Source organism: Triturus cristatus, chromosome 7 (assembly GCF_964204655.1).
Source record: "Triturus cristatus chromosome 7, aTriCri1.1, whole genome shotgun sequence".
In the NCBI taxonomy this organism is placed as follows: domain Eukaryota; kingdom Metazoa; phylum Chordata; class Amphibia; order Caudata; family Salamandridae; genus Triturus; species Triturus cristatus.
The window spans coordinates 1,441,041,592-1,441,062,346 of NC_140590.1; the positions used below are offsets into that span (position 1 = coordinate 1,441,041,592).

Here is a 20,755-nt window from a genome sequence, read left to right on the forward strand (position 1 = left end):
AAACACCTAGGACATGCTGGACAAACCGTACGTACCTATCACCATGACGATTTGTGTGATATTCATTAAAAGGCGACTATGCATAGAATTAATCCACATGGAATGTATTTACACCGCTAGTGAAGCTCTGACGTGTCTGACGCCCTACCGTGCCTAATCCCGGCACCCCCGCCGGTTGGTACTCTCCAAGTAGACACCCTTGTCGTTTATTTATACAAATATGGGTAGCTATTGACGGGCACATTTAATATACACGCACACCAAGCCATTCAAAGGGGATTCGACAAAAATTCGACCAAACTATGCAAGAAACCCCCCTCACGGTTACTAAAATACACATCCACCGCCGGATGTGTTATACTTTTTATTTTACTCTCTGGAAAGGAGACAAACCTCACTTGAGAGTCACAGCGTGCTCCTGGCTGAGACCAATGCTGTGTTACACCCACCTGTGCCCGCCGAGTGCCTCACACCTCTGTGTTGTATTCCACCAGCTAGTGCGTATGCTATGACACTCTCTAGCCCATGTGCACTGTAACACCTCCCCCGTGAATATGTCATGCCACACTTGCCTTCGCACGGGTTATATTGCCCCATCTAACGTGCCTTCCTTGATGCCTATGTTATAACGCACAGCGCTATGCCATACATATTACAATCTGGGATCCATATCTTTGTCACAGTGCATATGCAACGTTACACTCCCCAGCACATATTTTATATTACAACTTTAGAGACTAGTTAGGTTACACAACACTGCCCTGTGCATACTCCAAGGCGCATATCGCATAGCACGCGCTAGTGCCTGTGCTATCTCGCGCTTTCCAATGAATCTGTCATTGCGCACAATGTATTGCATATTATATTTCACGGCCCGGTTCATCTTATATCACACTTTTTGGTGCATAGTTTATACCATATACTATATCTAGTTTTCATTTTCAATCGTGCTCTCAGGACTATGTTCTATATAACACTGCGTCCACCTACCCTTTTCACGGGAATTACATTTTGCGATGGGGGGTGGAGGGTCAGGGGGTGTTTCTGCCAAGTGAGCCCGGAGTCACAGTCACAAACGTCCTCTTCTTCCTGAATAAAAGTGAGATTATGCTGCATACTTGTTCATATTTTAAGTAGTTCGCACAGACACACATTTTAAAAACAATAAAGTTCCTAATACCCACCTTCTCTGAACAGTTAGCTTGCTGCCCCATCCACCTCCTCCCTCTCCTCTGTTGTCTGAATCCATGGACTAGCCTCCTCCCTCCTGCCATGCATGGTCTGATGTGCTGCCACTGCCCTCCATTTAGCATGATGTACCAGTCCACTCCTCCTGCCCTCCATTGCCCAATTATATGGCCCATCATTGACCTCCTGCTTAGCCTCTGTGCTTAGCTTGCTGCCCCTATTCTCCTTCCCCCTGCCCTCCGATGTCTTTGTGCATGCCCCTGCTCCATCCTTTTTGCCCACCATGTTCCATGGACCTGCCACTCCTATCTACTCTGAGTGTTCTGTTGAGGTGCCACTCCTCTCCCACCTGCCTAGCATTGTCAGATGACTGTAACCTGTCCCTGCCACCTCCACCCTGCCTGTCCACATTCCATGCCCCTATCCCCTTCCACCTGTCCTCCATGGGCCATTTTACTGCCACACCCTTCTGCCCTCCCTGGTCTGTTGTGCTGCAACTGCTCCTCCTGCCTGCCCCGCGTGGTCTGTTGTGAGGCCCCTTCCCCTGAACTCCCTTGTCTGTGCCCAGGTCCTGACCCTCCCTTCTATCCTCCATGGTCCTTTGTGCATGCCCCTGCACCCTCCTTCTTGCGCATCATAGCCATTGTGCTGCCACTAACCCTCCCGCTTGCCATGCATGGTCTTCAGTGCTGCCACGGTCCCTCCCACCTTCCCTGTGTGGTCAGCTAGCTGCCCCTGACCCCCTCCCACCTTCCCTCCATGGTCTGTGTGTATGCCATTATAGTCTCACTGTTGCTCCCCATGGTGTGTCTTGCTTCTAGTGCCCATCCTGCCTGACCTCCATGGTCATCTTGCTGCTCCTGCCGTGCCCCCTTGCCCCCAGCCCTCTGTTTCCATGTGCAGACCCCTTTTCCCTCCCTCCTGGCTTGTCTGTTCCATTTTAATGCTCATGATCCGTCCCTCCTGCCCTTTATGGTCTGTTATGCTGCAGCTTTCTCTCCTGTCTGTCCATTATGGTCAGCTAGCTACCATTGCCTCTTTCCCCTCTGTTCTAGCTCTGTGCATGGTCCTCTCCCTATTGCTTTCTATGGATTGTTGTGCTGCACTCCCATCCCGCATGCCCTGTGTGGTGTATTGTGCTGCTGCAAATCCTGAGTCCTGCCCTGTAGGGTCAGTTTGGTGCACCTCTCCATGTCCCTCCTGTCCTCTGTTATCCGAGTCCATGTCCCTACCCCAATTCCTCCTGCCTTCCATGATCCAATGTACCATACTTGCGAACATTTTGAACTTGGTAAGAGGGAGATTTTGAAAAAAAACTGGGTATTGATTTTCCCCTTTGAGTTACATTGAAAAAGAGGAGATTGTAGACAGGAGACAAATCAAATAACGCCCATTTGAGCTTAAAAACATTGGACGTTTCCTGGTTGAATCGGGTCTGTTGGCATGTATGGTTGTACTACCACTGCCTCTTCCTTCTGGCCACAATTGCTTATTATATTGCCACAGCCTATCTTGCCAGTCCTGTATTGTTGGTTTGTTGTCCCTGCCCCCTTTCCACTGCCCTCCATAGTCTGTTGTGCTGCCACTGCCCTTCCTGCCTGCCCAGTGTGGGCAAATTGTTGCCTCTGCACCCTCCTACCTGCCTTCAATTTTCAGAGTCTGTGCCCCTGGCCTCTGCCTCTCAACAGTATCCTAATGAACAACTAGGTTGCTAACATTCTATATTTATTACAAAATTGTGGAACGGCTGACGTCGTCTTGATGTAATCAAAACTGTAATACCTAGAGCATTTCCTTTAGAAATTACATATATGAGAGGGTCTTATTTGCATCAAAATTATGGTTAGTGCTCTAAAAAACTCATATGAGGACATATTTTCTGAGTTTTCAAATAGCGACAAAGCACTTTTAAATTATTTGTTATCTTTATTTTTTTTATCCAGTTGACCACTTGATTAAATGTTGCACTTAGGGGAGAGGATGTGGTGTTACTTCCAGAGCTGCAGACTTTGCAACTGGGGAACCAGGTTGGAGTTTCTGCTTCAGCTCCACATTCTGTGATTCTGGTCAAATCACTTAATCTCCCCATGTCTACAACCAAAATGAATTTGTTCCTGTGTGATGTAACCAATGCTCATGTAAAGCACTCCAATACCTGACAAGTCTGCACTATATAAAACTGCAAAAACACAAAAAATAAGTGTTTTGCACACTTCTGTCATTGGGCTACATGTGGGCTACATCTAGGTGATATTTGGGCTGCATTTGGGCTCTTTTGGGTCTGGTGGCCATCTTGGGAGATTTATTTATTATGAAGTTTCCTAATTTCCTCATTTACTGCAGTCTCCGGGGAATACTTTCAGTTTTTTATTTTGGTTCCATCAAGAAGGCATTCAGATGTGTCACACGTTTGCCATAAATTCTGAATGTTAGCACTCTATTTGCTCATTAGATCACTGTAGTAAAGCTACTGCTCACCAGTGAAGTCTGCTGCTGGTATTCAAAGTGCATGTTTCAGTCTGCATGTCAGAATTTTTTAATGAAATAGAAGAGGATTTAAGAAGTCAAAATGTGCCCTAATTTTTCCTTCTGCAGCACTAATCATACTTTCTATGGCAAAATTAACCCCCTCATTGTGTTCCTTTGCAAATTAAATGTTTTTAGAGTTACCACTTTATTCCAATCAAGATGGCTTCAGGTATGCAATACGTTTGTCACAAGTAGGACTGTTAGCGCTCTAGTAGTTCTTTAGCACACTCTGGGAAGCTGCAGTAGAACACAAAGAAATCAACTGACAGTCTCTGCCCTTGTTAGATGTACATGTTTTACTGAGAATGTCAGACTTCATTCTCACATGACTGAGAAAGATAATGTTAATTTACAGAAAATATGCTCTCAGTTTAGCTTATAGATCACCTTCCAAACCTCTGTGGGAAAAGGATGAGAAAATAGTTTTTTCTCAAACATGATTCATGATATCCCAGCAGAAGGCTTTTTCACATGGTAAAATCACCTTAGAACACACCACAATTCCTAAAATGAGTATGGTACCATCAACAAAGGTTTTATAATGTAACTAAGTCTTAAAACCTTCTATTAACTGCAATGCTTTTTAATGAGGTGCTATCATGTATATTGGTCCCAAGATGGCTGCCAACTCTTTTTGGATAAAGTGCTGACAGCCAATCAGATCTCACGATGAGATGTGTGGTTAGGCTCCGCCCAGATATATATGTGATTTTACTTTTGTTTTTCTCAGGAACTACCAAACGGATTTACACCATTTAACCAAAAGGCACGACTCTGAACCAAGGGCTACCTTTTTGCCACATTTGGTGTAATTCCGTTCAGCAATTCGGGCTGTAGCTGCGACTAATGGTTCCTATGGAAAATTGCATGGGGAAAACACATTTTGGGACTTCCCTTTTTACTTGCCCCCGCTTGACGAATCAACCTGAGACTTTCAGGATTGGAGCGGACCGGAGCTGACCAAAAGTTTTGAAAATTTCGCGAAGATTCATCAACCTCGCCAAAGTTATTGGGAATAGAATGTTGCGGATTTCCTATGGAAAATAGGTCCTAACTATAACTACCTACTGGCGACCGTCATATAAATTATCTACTGGCGGTCGCCAGTAGATAGTTATAGTTAGGACCGAGTTTCCATAGGAAATCTGAAAATTCTATTTTGAATAACTTTGGCGCCGGTTGACGAATCCACGCGAAATTTTCAAAACTAATGGGGCGCTCCGCTCAGCTCCTACCCTGAAAGTCTTGGGGTGATTCATCAAGCGGGGGCTGAGAAAAAAGGGGGGTCCCAAAACGCGTTTTCCCCATGCATTTTCCCATAGGACCTTTAGTCGAAGGTACAGCCTGAACGGCTGAACAGAATTACTTGAAATTTGGCAGAGAGGTAGTCCTCAGGTCAGGCATGTGCCTTTTGCATATATGGTGTCAATCTGTTCAGTAGTTCCTGAGAAAATTGCAGTTAAAAGCACATAAATATCTATAAGCGCGCACGGTGCGCGCACGGTGCGCGCACCGTGCGTGCACCCTAACGTGCGCAAGCGTAATTCTGATTGGTGGTTACATGTCAGTCAACGTTCGAATCGGTCAAAATCAGGAAGTGTCGGCCGCCATTTTCTGTGTTTTGGTTATGTGACAGTGAAAAAGAAAGGTGGAGAACGTGAAAAGGGGGCAGGGTAGAGAGTTCCTGACCCCCTAGCCTTTGTCAGGGGGTCCCTGAAGGACCCTGAAGGATGAAAAAAACATTTTATTTTTTTTTCAAAAAATCGCGGGTTGCGCGCACGGTGAAAAACCTTAAAAAAATATATATATATTTTAAATAAGCCATTCCATATTACAGGATACAGTCAATCTATAACTATATACATAGGTAGTTTATTGTAAAATAAATATATAAAAAATATAATAATACATACATAACTTAGCATTTAAAAAACCTTACAAATTCACTTAAAAAACCATACGTTTCACACACGTTATAGTTAGGAATTAGCATTTAAAAAACCTTGCAAATTCACTTAAAAAACCATAGGTTTCACACATGTTATAGTTAGCTGGACATTTCACTCGTAAAAAACCATTGAAATTCCCCCGTTATAGTTAGTTCAGATAGCTATAACTCGCGCGACCGCCACTCTATCACAAGGATGATGTCATCAGTGATGTCATGAGTGATGCCACTGACCATGTCATGAGTGATGTAATATGTGACGTCATGAGCAGTGGATTGCGGGCGCGCGAGTTATAGTTATCTGAACTAACTATAACGGGGGAATTTCAATGGTTTTTTACGAGTGAAATGTCCAGCTAACAATAAAATGTGTGAAACCTATGGTTTTTTAAGTGAATATATATATGTTTATACATATCTCACCCACTGAGATGGATTCTGTATCTCCATCTATACCAAATGGCAATACACGTACAGTCTCTCTCACTAAAATGAAAAGTATTGAAATCCTAAGGTCCATTAAGATGTCAATTCAATCTGCTCCTTGGATAGAGGCTTTTCTCTTGCATTACTTGCCCAATATGGATTCCTCGGTTCCACTGAAAGCCAGTCCTGCTAGTTGGATGAAGGCTGCAATCATTTTCATTATGCACAAGAACAATTGACAATGTATACTGGGTAATGGGCACATGCCTCAACCTCCAGAAGGATCTTTTTTTTTTTTTCAGGTAAGTGAACTTTATTATTTTTGAATTTTTTTTAAAATCGATCTTCCTCCGCCCTGCCATTTATTTTCCAAAGCGGCCGCCACTGAGTAAATCTGTCTCTCAGTGATTATAAGTATGCAACTTTTTTTTTTTAACATACTTTATTGATGACTTCAACGGTTTGAAATGTAATAGTCATTCTACAGAGACAATCTTTTGCTTTTATATTCAGAACATTATACATATGACTTATAATGGCTATGTGTGTCAGTTCTTGAACGATAAAATCGAAGATAGTGATCTCCAATGGCGTTGTTAACATCACTACAATTTGATCTGACAATATAAATCGACAATAGAAGACAACTACATTCCAATGAACAAGGGAACTTCATTAAACCATCCCCTCCCCCCCTCCCTAGCCCACCCTCTCCCCACTCCTGGTCAATCGTGTTTTTGTTTCACCAACTATCTCTCTGCGGCGTTATGATATAGACCTCAAAGAGTAGCATTGCCTTCGGGTTAGCAAAGCTGTGTGTCTGGGTCACGAAACCTATCATGAAAGGGTCTTATAGGAATCCTGCTAGCTACTGGGTTGGGATATTCTGTGGGGGTAGTAGATCGAGTGGCTCCAGCTTAAGCAGCATAGCCTCCCAGTCCATCGAGATGGGTTGTTTCCTGAGTCCCCTATCCTCTTCCCTGCGAAGAGCTGCACCCTCTGCCCTCCCCCACTGAATCATGTCACTCTGCCACGTGAATACCGCCGGGCTCCTAGGAGACTTCCATCGCATGGTAAGAGCTCTCACTGCCATGATAAGGGCCAGGTCTACAAACCGCAACTGCACTTTCTGCACTTTTGTGCGTCTACGGAGGCCTGCGAGACAATATAATGCGTCTTCTGGGACAGGGAGTCTAGTGACTGCGCTCAAGGCATCTCAAACCCCTACCCAATAGTCACTAAGGCAGGGACAGGACCATAACATATGTAGGAAGTCTGCCTCTTCCCCCCTACAGCGGGGGCAATGATGTGGGGATTCTGGAAATATACGATGAATCCTCTTAGGGGTAAGGTACGCTCTATGGAGGATCATCATCTGTATAAACTTCAGTCTTGCGTTACGTGATACTTTTTTGGGGGGTTCAACCATACATTCCCAGGCTTTTTCCGTAAGAGCACTATTGGCGTCCTTGGACCAACGTGCCCTAAGGGCCGAGAGTGGAATTGCTGCATGTGTTCGGATCCCGGTGTACAGCCATCTGACCAGGTGTCCTCCATTCCCCATATAATACAGAAGATGTACCAGATTATGTTGTGAGGGTTCGATCCCCTGTGGGGCCCAGGCGCGTTTAATATAGTGGGACACAGTAGCGTGTAGCAAATATAGACGTGGTGGTGCACCTGTATTTTGCCGGAAGAGATCATGGTCCAGTAAAGCACCATCGCCAAAGAAAGCCCCAACGTCATCCACACCTGCATCCGCCCAATCCCGCAATCTGGTTTTTGTAAGTCTACCTTGTGGTGTGGAAATCCCCAAGAGGGGAATGTTCGGTGCATAAGGGGCGCCTGGGGAGGTGTACGATAGTGCGCTTCTCCAGCATTGTAGAGCTGTCGTCAATAGGGGAACCTCCAGAAGGATCATACATTATACTTATTCTACATTGAACCTTCCTCTACCCAAAAAAACAATCAGGCTTAGGACTACTTTAGTTCTGGCTATCACAGAACATGTCCCTGGATAAGAAACAGACTGTCTGCTGAGTGTGCTGACCTGCATGTAACCTCCATGACACATAGTTTTTGTGTGGACATGGCTTCTCCATATTTCATGTTACTGTGTAGCATTAACAGCTACACAACCATTCTTTGATCTTTATAAATAGCCAGTACAGTTGATTGCTCCCTCACATCTGTTAGTACTCTGCTCCCCCTAGCTGAAAAGGATATGGAAGGTGGTATATTTTTGTCAGACCTAGAGGAATAGCTGTTTCACCTGTGCGGTGTGTGGTATTTGTGGATTTTCACTCCTCTCTGTCAATGCACCGCATTCAGCTCATTGGTGGAAACAGTGTGCGTAGCTTCTGTGCCAAGACAGTTAATCTTTGCTCAGTATTACACAAATGCTGTGGAAAGTCATATTCTGACTTTCAACATACCCTGCTCTATCAGGCTAAATGACTCTCTAGTGCTGTTTAGGCTTGGACAGGTGTGCCGCCTCCTACTGCAAGAAAGGGCTCTATACCTAAATCCGATAGTGGACCTCAATTTTGACTCCCAGTGTGTTGTATAAATGATGCCTTAAAAATCCCTTTAAGCTCTGACACTTCAATTGAGTCCTGACCTGCAACAAATAGTGCTATTCCGTTATGTATCATGGTAGAAAACAGGGCAGATAAAACGGAGCAGGTTTGGTCCTCGCCATCTCCAAACAGTTCAATACGGTCCATTTCTGTAATAATTACAATAACTTCTGTGAAAGACTATTGTAATATGTTCTGTTTAGACTAATATTATGGTGGAGCCACCACAGTCTCCCCCATCTCCCTTGTGTATAAACTAGTGCAAGTCGTGCAGACTATAGTTATGGAGGTTATAAAGGATTGAGCTGGCTAGCAAGAGGATGCAAAGTCACAGAGAGTGACTGATGATGAGGAGAATTGTACACTCATTTCTCAGGCCACCAGCTAAATGGCTGTTTACAGAATCATCAGATCTTCAGATCTATCTCTGTGAAGCGTCTTAATGACCTTTGATATTGTAGGAATATGAAAGCAGCAAGTCACTTCATGTTGTGAGAGTGCACTTTATAGAATGACCTCACTGTAGATATTAAGTTGGTAAAAGTTCTAATATTCTTTAAGAAAGGTTTGAAGACTCGTCTTTTCAAGATTGTCTTCATTGTTTCTGGTGTCTGCTTGTGCCTGGACACTCTGGTGCATTTTAAGAGTATTGGAATGGTTAGGTCTGGCCTGGAATTTATGAAATCGACACAGTTCTGATCATTTATTATCTCCAGTCTATCTCCCCATCACCTCCAAGCCTTCAAAGTTCATGATATTGAAAGCCAATTTTCTATAAGGACTTCGGCTTGGTTGTTGACTTCATTAGTCCTTTTGCTGATTTCATTTTCCACCTCACTTCTTCTCTAGTGACAGTGTTTCACCAAATAGCACATCCAATTCATATTTTGTCCAAAATGAGCTCTCATAAAATGGGTTTGTAGTTTAGTGAATACTTGATGGCTGTCAGAGAAAGAAGGAAACAGTCAGATGGGAAATTTAGAAAATTGTACAAGGAGCCACATGGAGTGTCTTGTAGAATTGGTCAAAGTTCTTAAAACAATTTAATTGTAGGGAAATAGGGGCATCTTGCCAAAGTTAATGAGAATGTTTCCTGTTGCTTTAGTTGTTTAAAGAGCTAACAACTCCAGTGTGCATGCAGAATGTATGCACATAGTCATTAAGTCTTCCTATGTGATGGCTGAGAGCCTGGCTTCTTTTTTTGAAAATAAAGTAACCAGAATCATAAAAACCTCTCGGGCTCAGGCGGAAGGTCTGTTGACCAATAACTCCATCTGGACTGTATCACTGGCAACTGTCTAGTTGGGAAAATGTATTAAATACAAGTCACACATTTCACTGAAGGACTATGCTATTCCTCTTGCGCTTTGGAACCTGGTTCAATATCTGTCATACCCTGACAATCATGGTGATTCTTCATGTGGTTTTTAATATGGTGGACATACCAACTACTTTTAAATTAGCTCTGTTGACCATTTACTGTCTGTGGACAGCTAAAAAAAAACGCCCAGTCTAGTTTCCTTGTGGACTTGCTGATACTAAACATTTAGATGAACTTTTGTTAGTCAGGGACGAAGGCAAGTAATGAAGTTTATTTTGCTAGACCTGTTGGGGAAATGTTTGACACACAAAAGGCCTAGTTCTACTTCTTTCTTGCATATGGTTGCCAAAATGATTCAGGTCTCTTCTTTTGTCGCAAGCAGTGAATTGTGGTGCACCTCAATGGCCACCTCCCTTGAAACCTTTGTTTAGCATCTGCATCAAACCAGTGGCTGAGATATCAAGAAAACAAGAGCTGGATTTATAGATGTGACCCAATGATGCACTTTTAGCCACTCACGTGGGGAGTGTTGTGAACAACACAAGCTCACAGAGGCATCTGGATATCCCAAGAAGATACAGCTTAGCATGTTGACCCGAAATGGGTTCAAGTTGGAAGTTGTGCTGGTGGCCAGGTACTCCTCCTTTTCTATTGGCCTGAATCTATCGACATCTCTCCAACTTTCAGTCTGCATGTTAAAATATTGGTGCCTGATTGAACCTTGACATATCTAGTTAAGAAGTGATTTGAGAAGTGAATAAAAGATGCAATTTGTTTGCAGCAAGATTAGAACAGTTTACATTAAATGCTCAAATATGTGCCACCCTCATCAGAGCAATGGTGTTAGTTGTTATTTCAGATAGATTACTGCTATTCTTTCTACATCAAAAGCACTATGTATACCTCAGCCTGTCTGCTCCATGTGCAGATTCGAGCGGTCTGGGTTATCTGCAAATTGAGGCCTCAGGATCTTGCATCTATTGACAGGGCTCTCTTACATTGGTTGACAGTGGTAGTCTCTGAAAGGTTTACAACTCTCACCTTTTCTTGAAACAATCTATAATGATTGCAGCTTCACAACTGACCTGCAGGTTAAAGTCAGCCACAGCCAGGGTCGAACTGGCTTTTAGGGCAATCAGGCAGCGCCCTATGGGCTGGTCTGACAGATCAGTATGTGAGACGGTATTTTAGCTGTTAATAGGCCTGTTTTATGGTTTGCTGGGGCCGGATTTTACTGTTGATTTCCCTGATATTAAAACAAATATTGCCTGCAGCAAGCTCAATACCATGCATTCTTTCATACCTTTCAAAACATGTGTACATCATGTCTTTATAAAGTCAAAACTGCCTCAATTTCGAAACATGGGCCATTTTTATTTTGGTGCCTGGGCATATTTTCTGTCCCAGTCCGACCCTGGCCACAGCTTGCCCCATTCGAGGGTCTAGATTTCAGGATTTAAGTGGTCATAGGTGGTTCCTTGAAGTACCTGTGGCCAGCCTATGGGATGCTTTAAATCATGTGCTACAGAAAATCGGAGAACACTTTAGTTTTAGCTGGGCTATAAGGTTCACCCGATTCAGAAATCCTACCCCTATGGTTTAACCCATTGGTATAAGAGGTGGGCTCAAACGCTCTCTCCCTGCCACTTTTGACCCTCAGTCCAAGGAATACTAACCCATGCACCATCAAGCGCCTTCAGATGAATGTGGGTGCATTCACCATAAATGGCTGATAATAAATCTTGGATAGCTCCGTCAGTGTACCTCAGACTTGACCTACCCCTCACTTTGCTTACCAGTCATTGTAAAGCCTGATGTGACATGCCATTTCATTTTAAGCGGGACATACAGCACATGTTGCTATTATGCAATGGAAAACTCACTGGGCTCTGATAATGCACCTCATTCATGACCTGAGGCACTGTTTGCTTTAGTAGCAAAGGACACCTACTATGCTCAGTACACCTCAGTACAACTGAGAATTGGACTTGCTTTTGTTTGCCAATTCCCTTTAGAGACATTGTAAATCTGGCATACACAGCAGGGAGTTTACGTTGATAATGAGTAAAACAACTCAATTTAGATGTAAGACACGAGAAATATTATTATTATTATTATTATCTGTTCTTATATAGCGCTCAACTCCTCAACTATTAATGTGTGCAGGCTGTGACATATAAGCAAACACTGAATTTTAAGAGACCAACATTATGTTAATGAGGCTCTGTTGAAGAGTATCAGCTGATAGACAGAGATCTCTATTGAAGATAATGAGACTTGTAACGACAGGATGTACATTGAAGGGTATTAGCGCATCAGCAAGGGATCCCTATGGACGTTTATAGGACTGGTGCTAAATAGGACATATATATATTGTGATATATGATATAAATTCTGAGGGAATAAGAAATGCACAAACAAATAACAGGCGTCTTAGGCCAGGCATGTAAGACGAAAGAGATTCCACTGAAGTGGTTAATTTTGTGAGCATGTGGGAAAAATGAGAAGAGTTCAAGAAAATGAGTACAGGATGGAGGAGGTCTCCACCTCAATGCAGTTTCAATTAGTGATAATCTCTGGCGTTTATATCAAGTCTTTCGTTGAGGACTTTGTGAGAACTTTATGCAAGTCAATGTGGCTTGTGAAGTAGGCTCGGAGAAAACACTGATGTTAAGAAAGGGAAGCAGAACCCAGGAGATTAGAACTTTGAGCATGCCCGAAACATCATGCTAATGATGAAAAAAGGCAATTATTCATTTAGGACTCAATGGCATTGTTTATGTTCAGTGATGCAGAAATGAGATTGCCTTCTTCAATGAGTTTGTGGCTTTTGGTATCAGGTCTGTGGAAATGTTCCTTTAAGTTAAATTTTATGGAATTGAATATGAGTTACATCATCATGCGAAATATGAGTTGCCAATGAGTTGGGATGGCTGTGGTGCATATTAAGTTTCTATGGTTTAACATAGGTTGAGGTTCACAAATTCTAAAATTAAGACATCACTATTTGGTAGGGATGAGTTACAGGACCTCCAACTGGTTGTTGTCCAGAAGATCTAAATAGTCTCATCAAATTTCTGCTTACCTTTACAGAATTCTCTCGGCCCACTTCTGTGAGTGAGAACCATGATGGTGGCCCTGACTCCGAGAAACGGGACCATGGAGACATGGAGATGGATGGGATGAGGAATAAGCACGATGCCGACGATGAGGATGAGGTGACAACACCTACGAAGATCAAGGAGCTGAAGGTGTGGATGTGTCGGCCTGGGGAATGGGTGGGGTGTTAATGATTTAAACATAGGAGGAGGAAGACAAGATGGATGCTATTATCCAGTTAATAATTGAGAGATAAGGCTCTCTCAGGCACTAAAATACATCCCAGTTGAACTTTTGCAATCTCTGGGCAGACATTTCAACCAATTTATAATAAATATCATGTCACCAGACACAGTAATGCAGTGCCAGTGTTTATGATGATGTGTTCTTATAGCCGTCTTCGCACATGAGAGTATCAATCTATATCTTGTAAACCTTTCTTATTTGCACAGAAGTGCCCTGCCATTTAATGCCAGTGTGACTGTAGGAGTCTACCTCCTCAAAGTCCACAGCCTCTTCTGCACCCCAGGATAGATTTATTGAAGCAACATAGTCATGATCAAAAGCATTTATAGATATAAATCATATACAATACAGACTTCCAAATCCAAGAAATATATATTTTGTTAAAAAAGGAATTCCATAGTCATTCATTTCTTGAAACATAGTGTAACAAAGTGATAACCCAAGTAGTCAGCTCATTTTCTTTCTCCAGGACACATGGCCAAGTTCTGTATCCTCTCTGGGTAAACGTTGATGCATGCAATGCATTTTCATAGATTGTTGTTATGACAATAAGAAGCACAGTAAGTGATTGTCATATAGTAGTCTCGTAGCCTCAGTGATAAGCGATAGCACATGAGATACATAGATAGGAAAATATTGCATTGCCCCTGCACTGAATCACATGCATCAGATTTTTCATTCATTGTTACTTTACATACCCGGACCCAAAATACACATCAGACAAGGCTGTTGCGCTCAACAACAGTGGGTCTCACAAAAAGCCGGCCTGCCCAGTATCATTAGATAGATCCGGGTGTAGATGTTCTAGCAATCAAAGTGCTCAAGATCAGCACACCATTTGGAAATTATGCTAGTCTTGACTACATGCAAATTGAAATCTTATTACAGGTGTTTTAAACAATTCCACATGGATACAACAAGCCACACAAACAGGTGTATATGAATACACATACACACATGCGCACACGCACAAACACACACACACACACTCAGTGCATACCCATCTACACGAATGGACACATTCATTTGCTCATATTCACATTCAATAATTGTCCAAAGCCAAGCAATAAAGTTAGCCACATTGCTAGGGGTGATCGTTAGGAAAGCGCCTCATTGCCTTTGGTGACAAAAATACCTTATTTGTCTAAACGCCCCTTACACTGGTACAGACGCAGATGGGCGCATACTGAATATACTAAGTGTGTTATACGCAAAACACACACATACTCAATGTATATAAAACAATGTTGCCTTTTCTTTACTCTTCGTGGCTCTCTGAGTCCCTCTCTGTAAACTCCCTAAAAACGGAGGAAAAGAGTTACATTTATTTGAATCAGCAGTCGAAGTGCATACAAAAAAGTATAGGAAGTATGATCTTGAGTGCAATGGTGGATGGGGGTTATTAGTGAGTGTAGGAGCATAGTCAACATTGGGCTAATAATAATAAAATATTCTGCAACTATTTTGTTGGTCTGTCTCTTTCAGGTAAGAACGTATAAAATAATGTACACGCCTTAAATGAAAAATAAATGCAAGGTAAACTAATCAGGGTCAAATGCACTATTTTCCATTATGAAACCTCTGTTTGCTAATGTGATCACTGCAGGTGGTTGTGTGTGTAACCAGAGAGATACAGTATAGAATATTGGTTGGTGCAGTGGGGAATAGTGACCTATGTATTTTTAGTGCTATGAGTTCCCAGCCTGTGACAGAAAGCACTGTGAATATGTAAATTAAAATGTTAAACTTGCCATACACAGAACATAAGATAGGCTGCTGCAAAATGTGCAAACATGTATAGGTTTAAAATAAAACAAGTGCTTCCAACGTATTGATTTTAGTAGTAGTCAACTAGACTGCACCTAGTGCAAATGTTTTATGTATCAAGAACTCCAGAAATCAGCTGGTAACCTCTCAAAAAGATTATCTCTTTGTCCTCATCCATCAATCAAAGCCTAAATTGGCCCCCAAGCAAACTTTACATCTAGTGATTAACCAGTTGCACACACTTAAATTTTTTCAAGAGCTGGTATCCCGATGAGAATACCTGTATCTTTGTTAGCTCTCTGTTCCTCCGTCAGCACCATAGAAGACCCCTCCCTTTCACTTTCTGCCTTGCCATTTCAGCTGTCTGTGTTAAGTATTCTGGGATGGTTAATTTTTTAACAAAAATAAGTGGAACTCGTTTTATTAAATTAAAAAAGTATGGTCATAGATCCTGCCCAATTTGAGCTCTGATTGGAATAGCATTTTATGTCGACGGGAAAGGCACATAGAAGGAAGCGTGGGATACTCTGTCACTAACAATATATATGTACTGCAGGCATCGGTATACATTCACATGCTCCCAGCTTGGCATTGGATGTGTACACGCCACAGCAAAATGTGCATTAGTGGAGCCACTTCTCCAGGAGACTGCATTCCAGAACTCTGCAAAGCAGAACAGTCTGTCAGAGAGGATAGCTTATGGCAGAAAATGGTAAACTGACTGCTAGTGCACAGTCTCTTGGCACACATAAAAGTGTGCCCTTAAATTCTGCATCGCCTGTGGTGGCTTGTCTGAAATCTGTAGTTGAAACGGATAAGTTTGCTTTGCCTACCACAGAGAATGTGGTGCCTTATTCTGTTTCTCACACTGTCACATATATTTAGTGCTTTAAATAGAAATGTAGAAGTGCAGGTACTTCCTAGTCAGAGTTGCCATTTGCTCCCAAGAAGCAGCTGTGGCCTGTTCAGGTAAGAGCGGTGGGGCCTGGTGGGGGAGGATTTCGACATACGACCAAGAGAGAAAATTAATTATTTCTTTAATTTTCTCTCGTAGTCGTCTGTCCAGTGCCTCCCCCCCCCCACAACCTGGCCCCACTGTCGCACTACTCTTACCTGCACGGGCCGCGGCTGCCAAGAAATGCCATTGCTCTCCCATTAAATGTATTGCAGCAGTGCTGATAAGTGCAGGTACCTGCCCATTTAAAGCACAGCCTAATGCTAATACAAGAATAGCCTTTTGAATTACCCAGGAACCCACAATAAAGAAATAAGACAAATCATTGGTTGTTGAAAAATCAAATAAAAAGCAATAAATCAAGTTACAACTCAAAGAAAAATGTCATACCAGGATGCTAATACTATGAGTCTATGTATATACATATGTATTCACACAAAGTTACATTGCATAAAAGGTAGAGAGAGGGATATTAAACATTGTGTGGCGACGAAGAGTATGTGATCGCTAGAGAACTAGTCAAGAATTGGAAGAATTGTACTGCTTCCTTCAATATCACACCAGAAAAACAAATAAAAAGAGGTGAGCCAACTCAGTGCAAAAAGGACCATAACAATGGGTCTGGGGCCATGACGGTGCCGCATGAGTTGTGGTCCTACCGGGTGAGGTGGAGAGGCAAAGGTACTCTTAGGATGAAGTCTCACCACTGTAACAGCGATTCCCTGAGTAGAGTAAAAGCCACACGATGATCACACTAGTGGCAATAGATCAGGGCGCAAGAGGCATCCCAATTAAGGCGCTTGAGAAAAGCCAGGGGCAGCAGATTATACAGGCCCCTAGCGAGGGAGGCTTGAGGAACAAAATGGACCAGCAGTGTGAATTCTCTGTTTTTGTATGATTTTTCCAAAATATATTAGTTCAGGAACCATTGTTTTATCAGATTTCACCTGTGCTCCCATTGCTCCACGGCATAAACAACAATTGGTTCTGTCGGGTAAGACAATTTCTTTGTAATTCATAACATTGATGTGGATTAATGGATCAAAGGACAACGCTTAGAACACATATAAAGTGACAAAGTAATCTATGACTTCAAAAATATTTTTTTAACTTTTGCTTATAAAACTTTTTATTAGAAGGTTTTTTGTTTTCACCACAAAATTAACACAGAAGCAGGCTGTCTGTTTATTCATTGAATGAAACGGCGCAAGTGAAAATTATTTACCCAAGTGACAGAATCAGTGTGTTGTACAAAAAATTAAGAAAATACACATGGAAAATACATTTAAAAAAGAGGGGGAAGAGTTTGTGGGTAGGTCACATTTCAACTGTATAAGTGTCTCTAGCTCAGGACTTGATTCCTTAATGATTGCAAGCTGCAAGACTTATTGATGTATGGACATGTAAAACCGTCGACGTTTCGACCCTGACAGGAGCATTATTAGAGGATTGTCATAGTGGGTCTTCTTCAAGACAAGGGAGTTAGTTGAGCAGACAGCCTGAAGAAAGAGAATTCAAAGGAAATAGGTGTTCAGTGCGTATGTCGTAAAGCATACTAGGGCGAAGCGTGCCCAAATGCAACTCACCGATTCTGTAAATTAATCGATGTCAGTGGGAGTATCAATGAATGTTCAGGTGGACATAAAAGTCCTACCGAAAGGCCTTGGGGTGAAAAAAGAACCTAATTAGTGTGCGCATGTTTAGGAGTCAGCATTTAATGCAACCCATTGAAAGGAATTCATACCTGGACTGTATTTGGTATGTGGCTCCTAAAAAGAGAAAAAGAAACGGAGAAAGGGACTTTGTAAACTTCCATTACAGACCGCATGCCCACCCGGATCTATTCGTTGACAATAAACTGCTGGTAAAAGCACATACCTGGTGGCACTGGAGAACCAGGTGCTTATAGGGGGCGAGATTTCAGTAAGGCTCAAGTGATCTCTTATGGTTGATGTGATAAAACCTCTTTATTTTGAGGCGAAGTCGAGTAGGTCACGAATGAATCGTGGACCCGATCAATTGCTGCGGGGGAGAAAGAAAACAGAAAACAAATGAGGGGTTCTGGGATGTACGCGGTAAAGGCCTACAGTTTTTCTTGTTGTCACTTAAGCGTAACGTATCTTTGGAATAGCAAACCGCAAGACGGCAGAAAGTCCGATGCTGTTTCATGCTGCCGCGGAATAGAATGCCTTTATGGAAAGAAACTAGCGGTGCGTCAAGTCTACGCCCGCATCTAGCATCCACGGTGATGTGCAGCAGCTAGATCCAACAGTACCCCGTACAGGGGACAGAAAGGAAAGACTATCTTGTGTGATAGTAGATTCAATGGATGTCAATGATAGAAAACTTCAAGTGAGCCAAATGATTCTCTGGACATGCTAAACATATACATATAAGACAACAATCAAATACAGAACAGATTGTCAGATTTACACTGAGCAAAAGTCAAAGTCATTAGGAACAGAAATTTATCAGTTTAAACAGAAACAAAACATTTTAACAGGTTGGAGGGTGGATTCAAACATGACGAAACACTTTAGATTACAATAATGTACAAATTAGTAAATCATTGCGAACAAATATAATCAGATTATCCACTTTTGGATATAACGATCTAAAAGAAAAGAAACATATTTGAAAGTTAATAACAGCCTGAAAAAAGATGGATAATTTCATGCACACAAATAGCTTCAAGTTAACATTGATGACTGACTGAGGGAACTACACAAACACTCAAAAGAGTCATATGGAAGGGTCGATGACCGACCAGGGTAGTTAAACAATTACTCGCCAATGGTATGGCGTCAGACAGCATTGGCTTGTGTTGAATTGCCGACTAACATTGTGGACCTAGTATCATCTATTGCTCAGTTGGCCCATTTGTTTATGTGTTTCCTCTATCTCGTTCAAGCCAGAGTTTACTGTCTTCAAAGAATGATTCAATGAAGACACCAAATTTCCTCCCCTGGGCTGTATGCGTACTTTCTCAAGTACCACCCACTTAAGGCTCTCTGGGTGATGGTCTAGGCTTACAAAATGCTCAACTAAGGGTGCCCCTTGAACTTGACATCTGATTCTACTAATGTGTTGCAAGATTCTACATTTGGTTTTCTGGGTACTTTGTCCCACGTATAGTTTATCGCAAGGGCATTTGATGGTGTTAATTACGTTAGTGCAATTGCAGTTTGTGTAATGTGGCAATGGGTAGGTAAGGTTGGCGTGCGAGAAACTATTTACTTCAAGTTTCAAAGCGCTGGCATTACAATGGCGTCATCTGTGGTGGCCGGTCAGTGGTGGTAAGTTCTTAACATTCTTTCCATGTTTGAAGGCAAATATGGGATCTTCCGTAATGCCAATCTCTGTAGATACCAGATTCCAATACTTTTTGATTATTCTCTTGATTTTGTGACTTTTTGGGTTGTACGATCTCACGCATACTATCTTGTCTTTTTGGGTTTCCTTGGGCTTGACTTCCAGTAATGCTTCACGTGGGCAGTACCACACCCTTTTTTTAGCACGTTTCATTAGGCCAGTTGGGTAACCTCTATCCTTCAGGCGTTGGGTCAATATATCAGCCTCCTTAAAGTAATCGGATCTGCGCAAACATTTACGCCGTAACTGCAAGAATTGCCCATATGGCAAATTATCACGAAGGCTCCTTGGGTGACTTGAATCGTATTTGAGCAGGGTGTTACGCTCGGTTGGTTTCCTGTATAGGCTGGTGAAAATCAACCCTTCCTCCTCCTGCAATGTGATATCCAAGAAGATGATTCATTCTTTATTGAATGACATTGTAAATTGGATATCATTAGATCTCCCATTCATCCAATTGCAAAATTCAAACAATGACGTTTCACTACCTGACCAAATCCTCACCACGTCATCGATATACCTCTTCCACATATTGATGTTATCTATGTGGGGGTTATCTTGACTGTAGAGGTATGCGTCTTCATAGGCGTCCATGAACAGTTTAGCTAGGCTGGAAGCGAACCCTGCTCCCATAGCCAAGCCTCTGCACTGAAAGTAACGGTGGTTTTGAAAGACACGATAGTTTTTGGACATTGCTATTTCTAGCAATGATATCAGAAAGTCAGTAGAAACCCAATGGGGTGTGGGGTATTTACCCAAGACTCCTCTGGTCACTTGCAATGTTCTGTTTTGTGGGATGCTGGTGTAAAGCGAAGAAACATCAAGCGTCACCTAGATTTGTGTCGTCTGGTCAAAAGGTTGGTTTTCCACAACTTGAATCATGTGCATGGTGTCTCTTAAGTATGACCTTGTTTGTTGGCTGGAGGAAATGATCAATATATTGGTTCAAGGGTTCCAAGATCGATCCGCAACCTGAAACGATAGGTCTTCCCGGCGGCTTCTCTAGGTTTTTATGTACCTTGGGCAAAGAATACGTTGGGGGATCCTGGGATTCTTTTTATTCAGGAAACCATGTATCTGACTCACTGAGGTATCCCTCTGCTAGTCCTTTTCTAGTGAGATCTTGAATTAGCTTCCTGATATCAGGTGTGGCATAGGCATTTAGCTATTGTGATCACTCAGCTGTAGTAAAATCTCTCTGATGCAATTGTCGGTATTTTGCACCACCACCGAGCCTCCCTTATCTGCTGCTTTAATGACGATGTTGTTGTTTTGTTGAGTGACTCTAATGCTTGTTTCTCTTCTATGCTTGTATTGTATTGGAT

General features: G+C 42.3%; 1 protein-coding gene across 6 annotated transcripts in view; it reads left to right on the top strand.

Annotated features, from left to right (window-relative positions):
* Positions 1-20,755, top strand: part of EPB41L1 (erythrocyte membrane protein band 4.1 like 1) — a 595,815-nt gene that overhangs the window by 501,398 nt on the left and 73,662 nt on the right. For all 6 annotated transcript variants that reach the window (XM_085619170.1, XM_085619173.1, XM_085619172.1 and 3 more), the window contains one exon: positions 13,085-13,242. In XM_085619170.1, the coding sequence (XP_085475296.1) occupies positions 13,085-13,242 (158 nt within the window). The remainder of the gene's footprint in view (positions 1-13,084; positions 13,243-20,755) is intronic.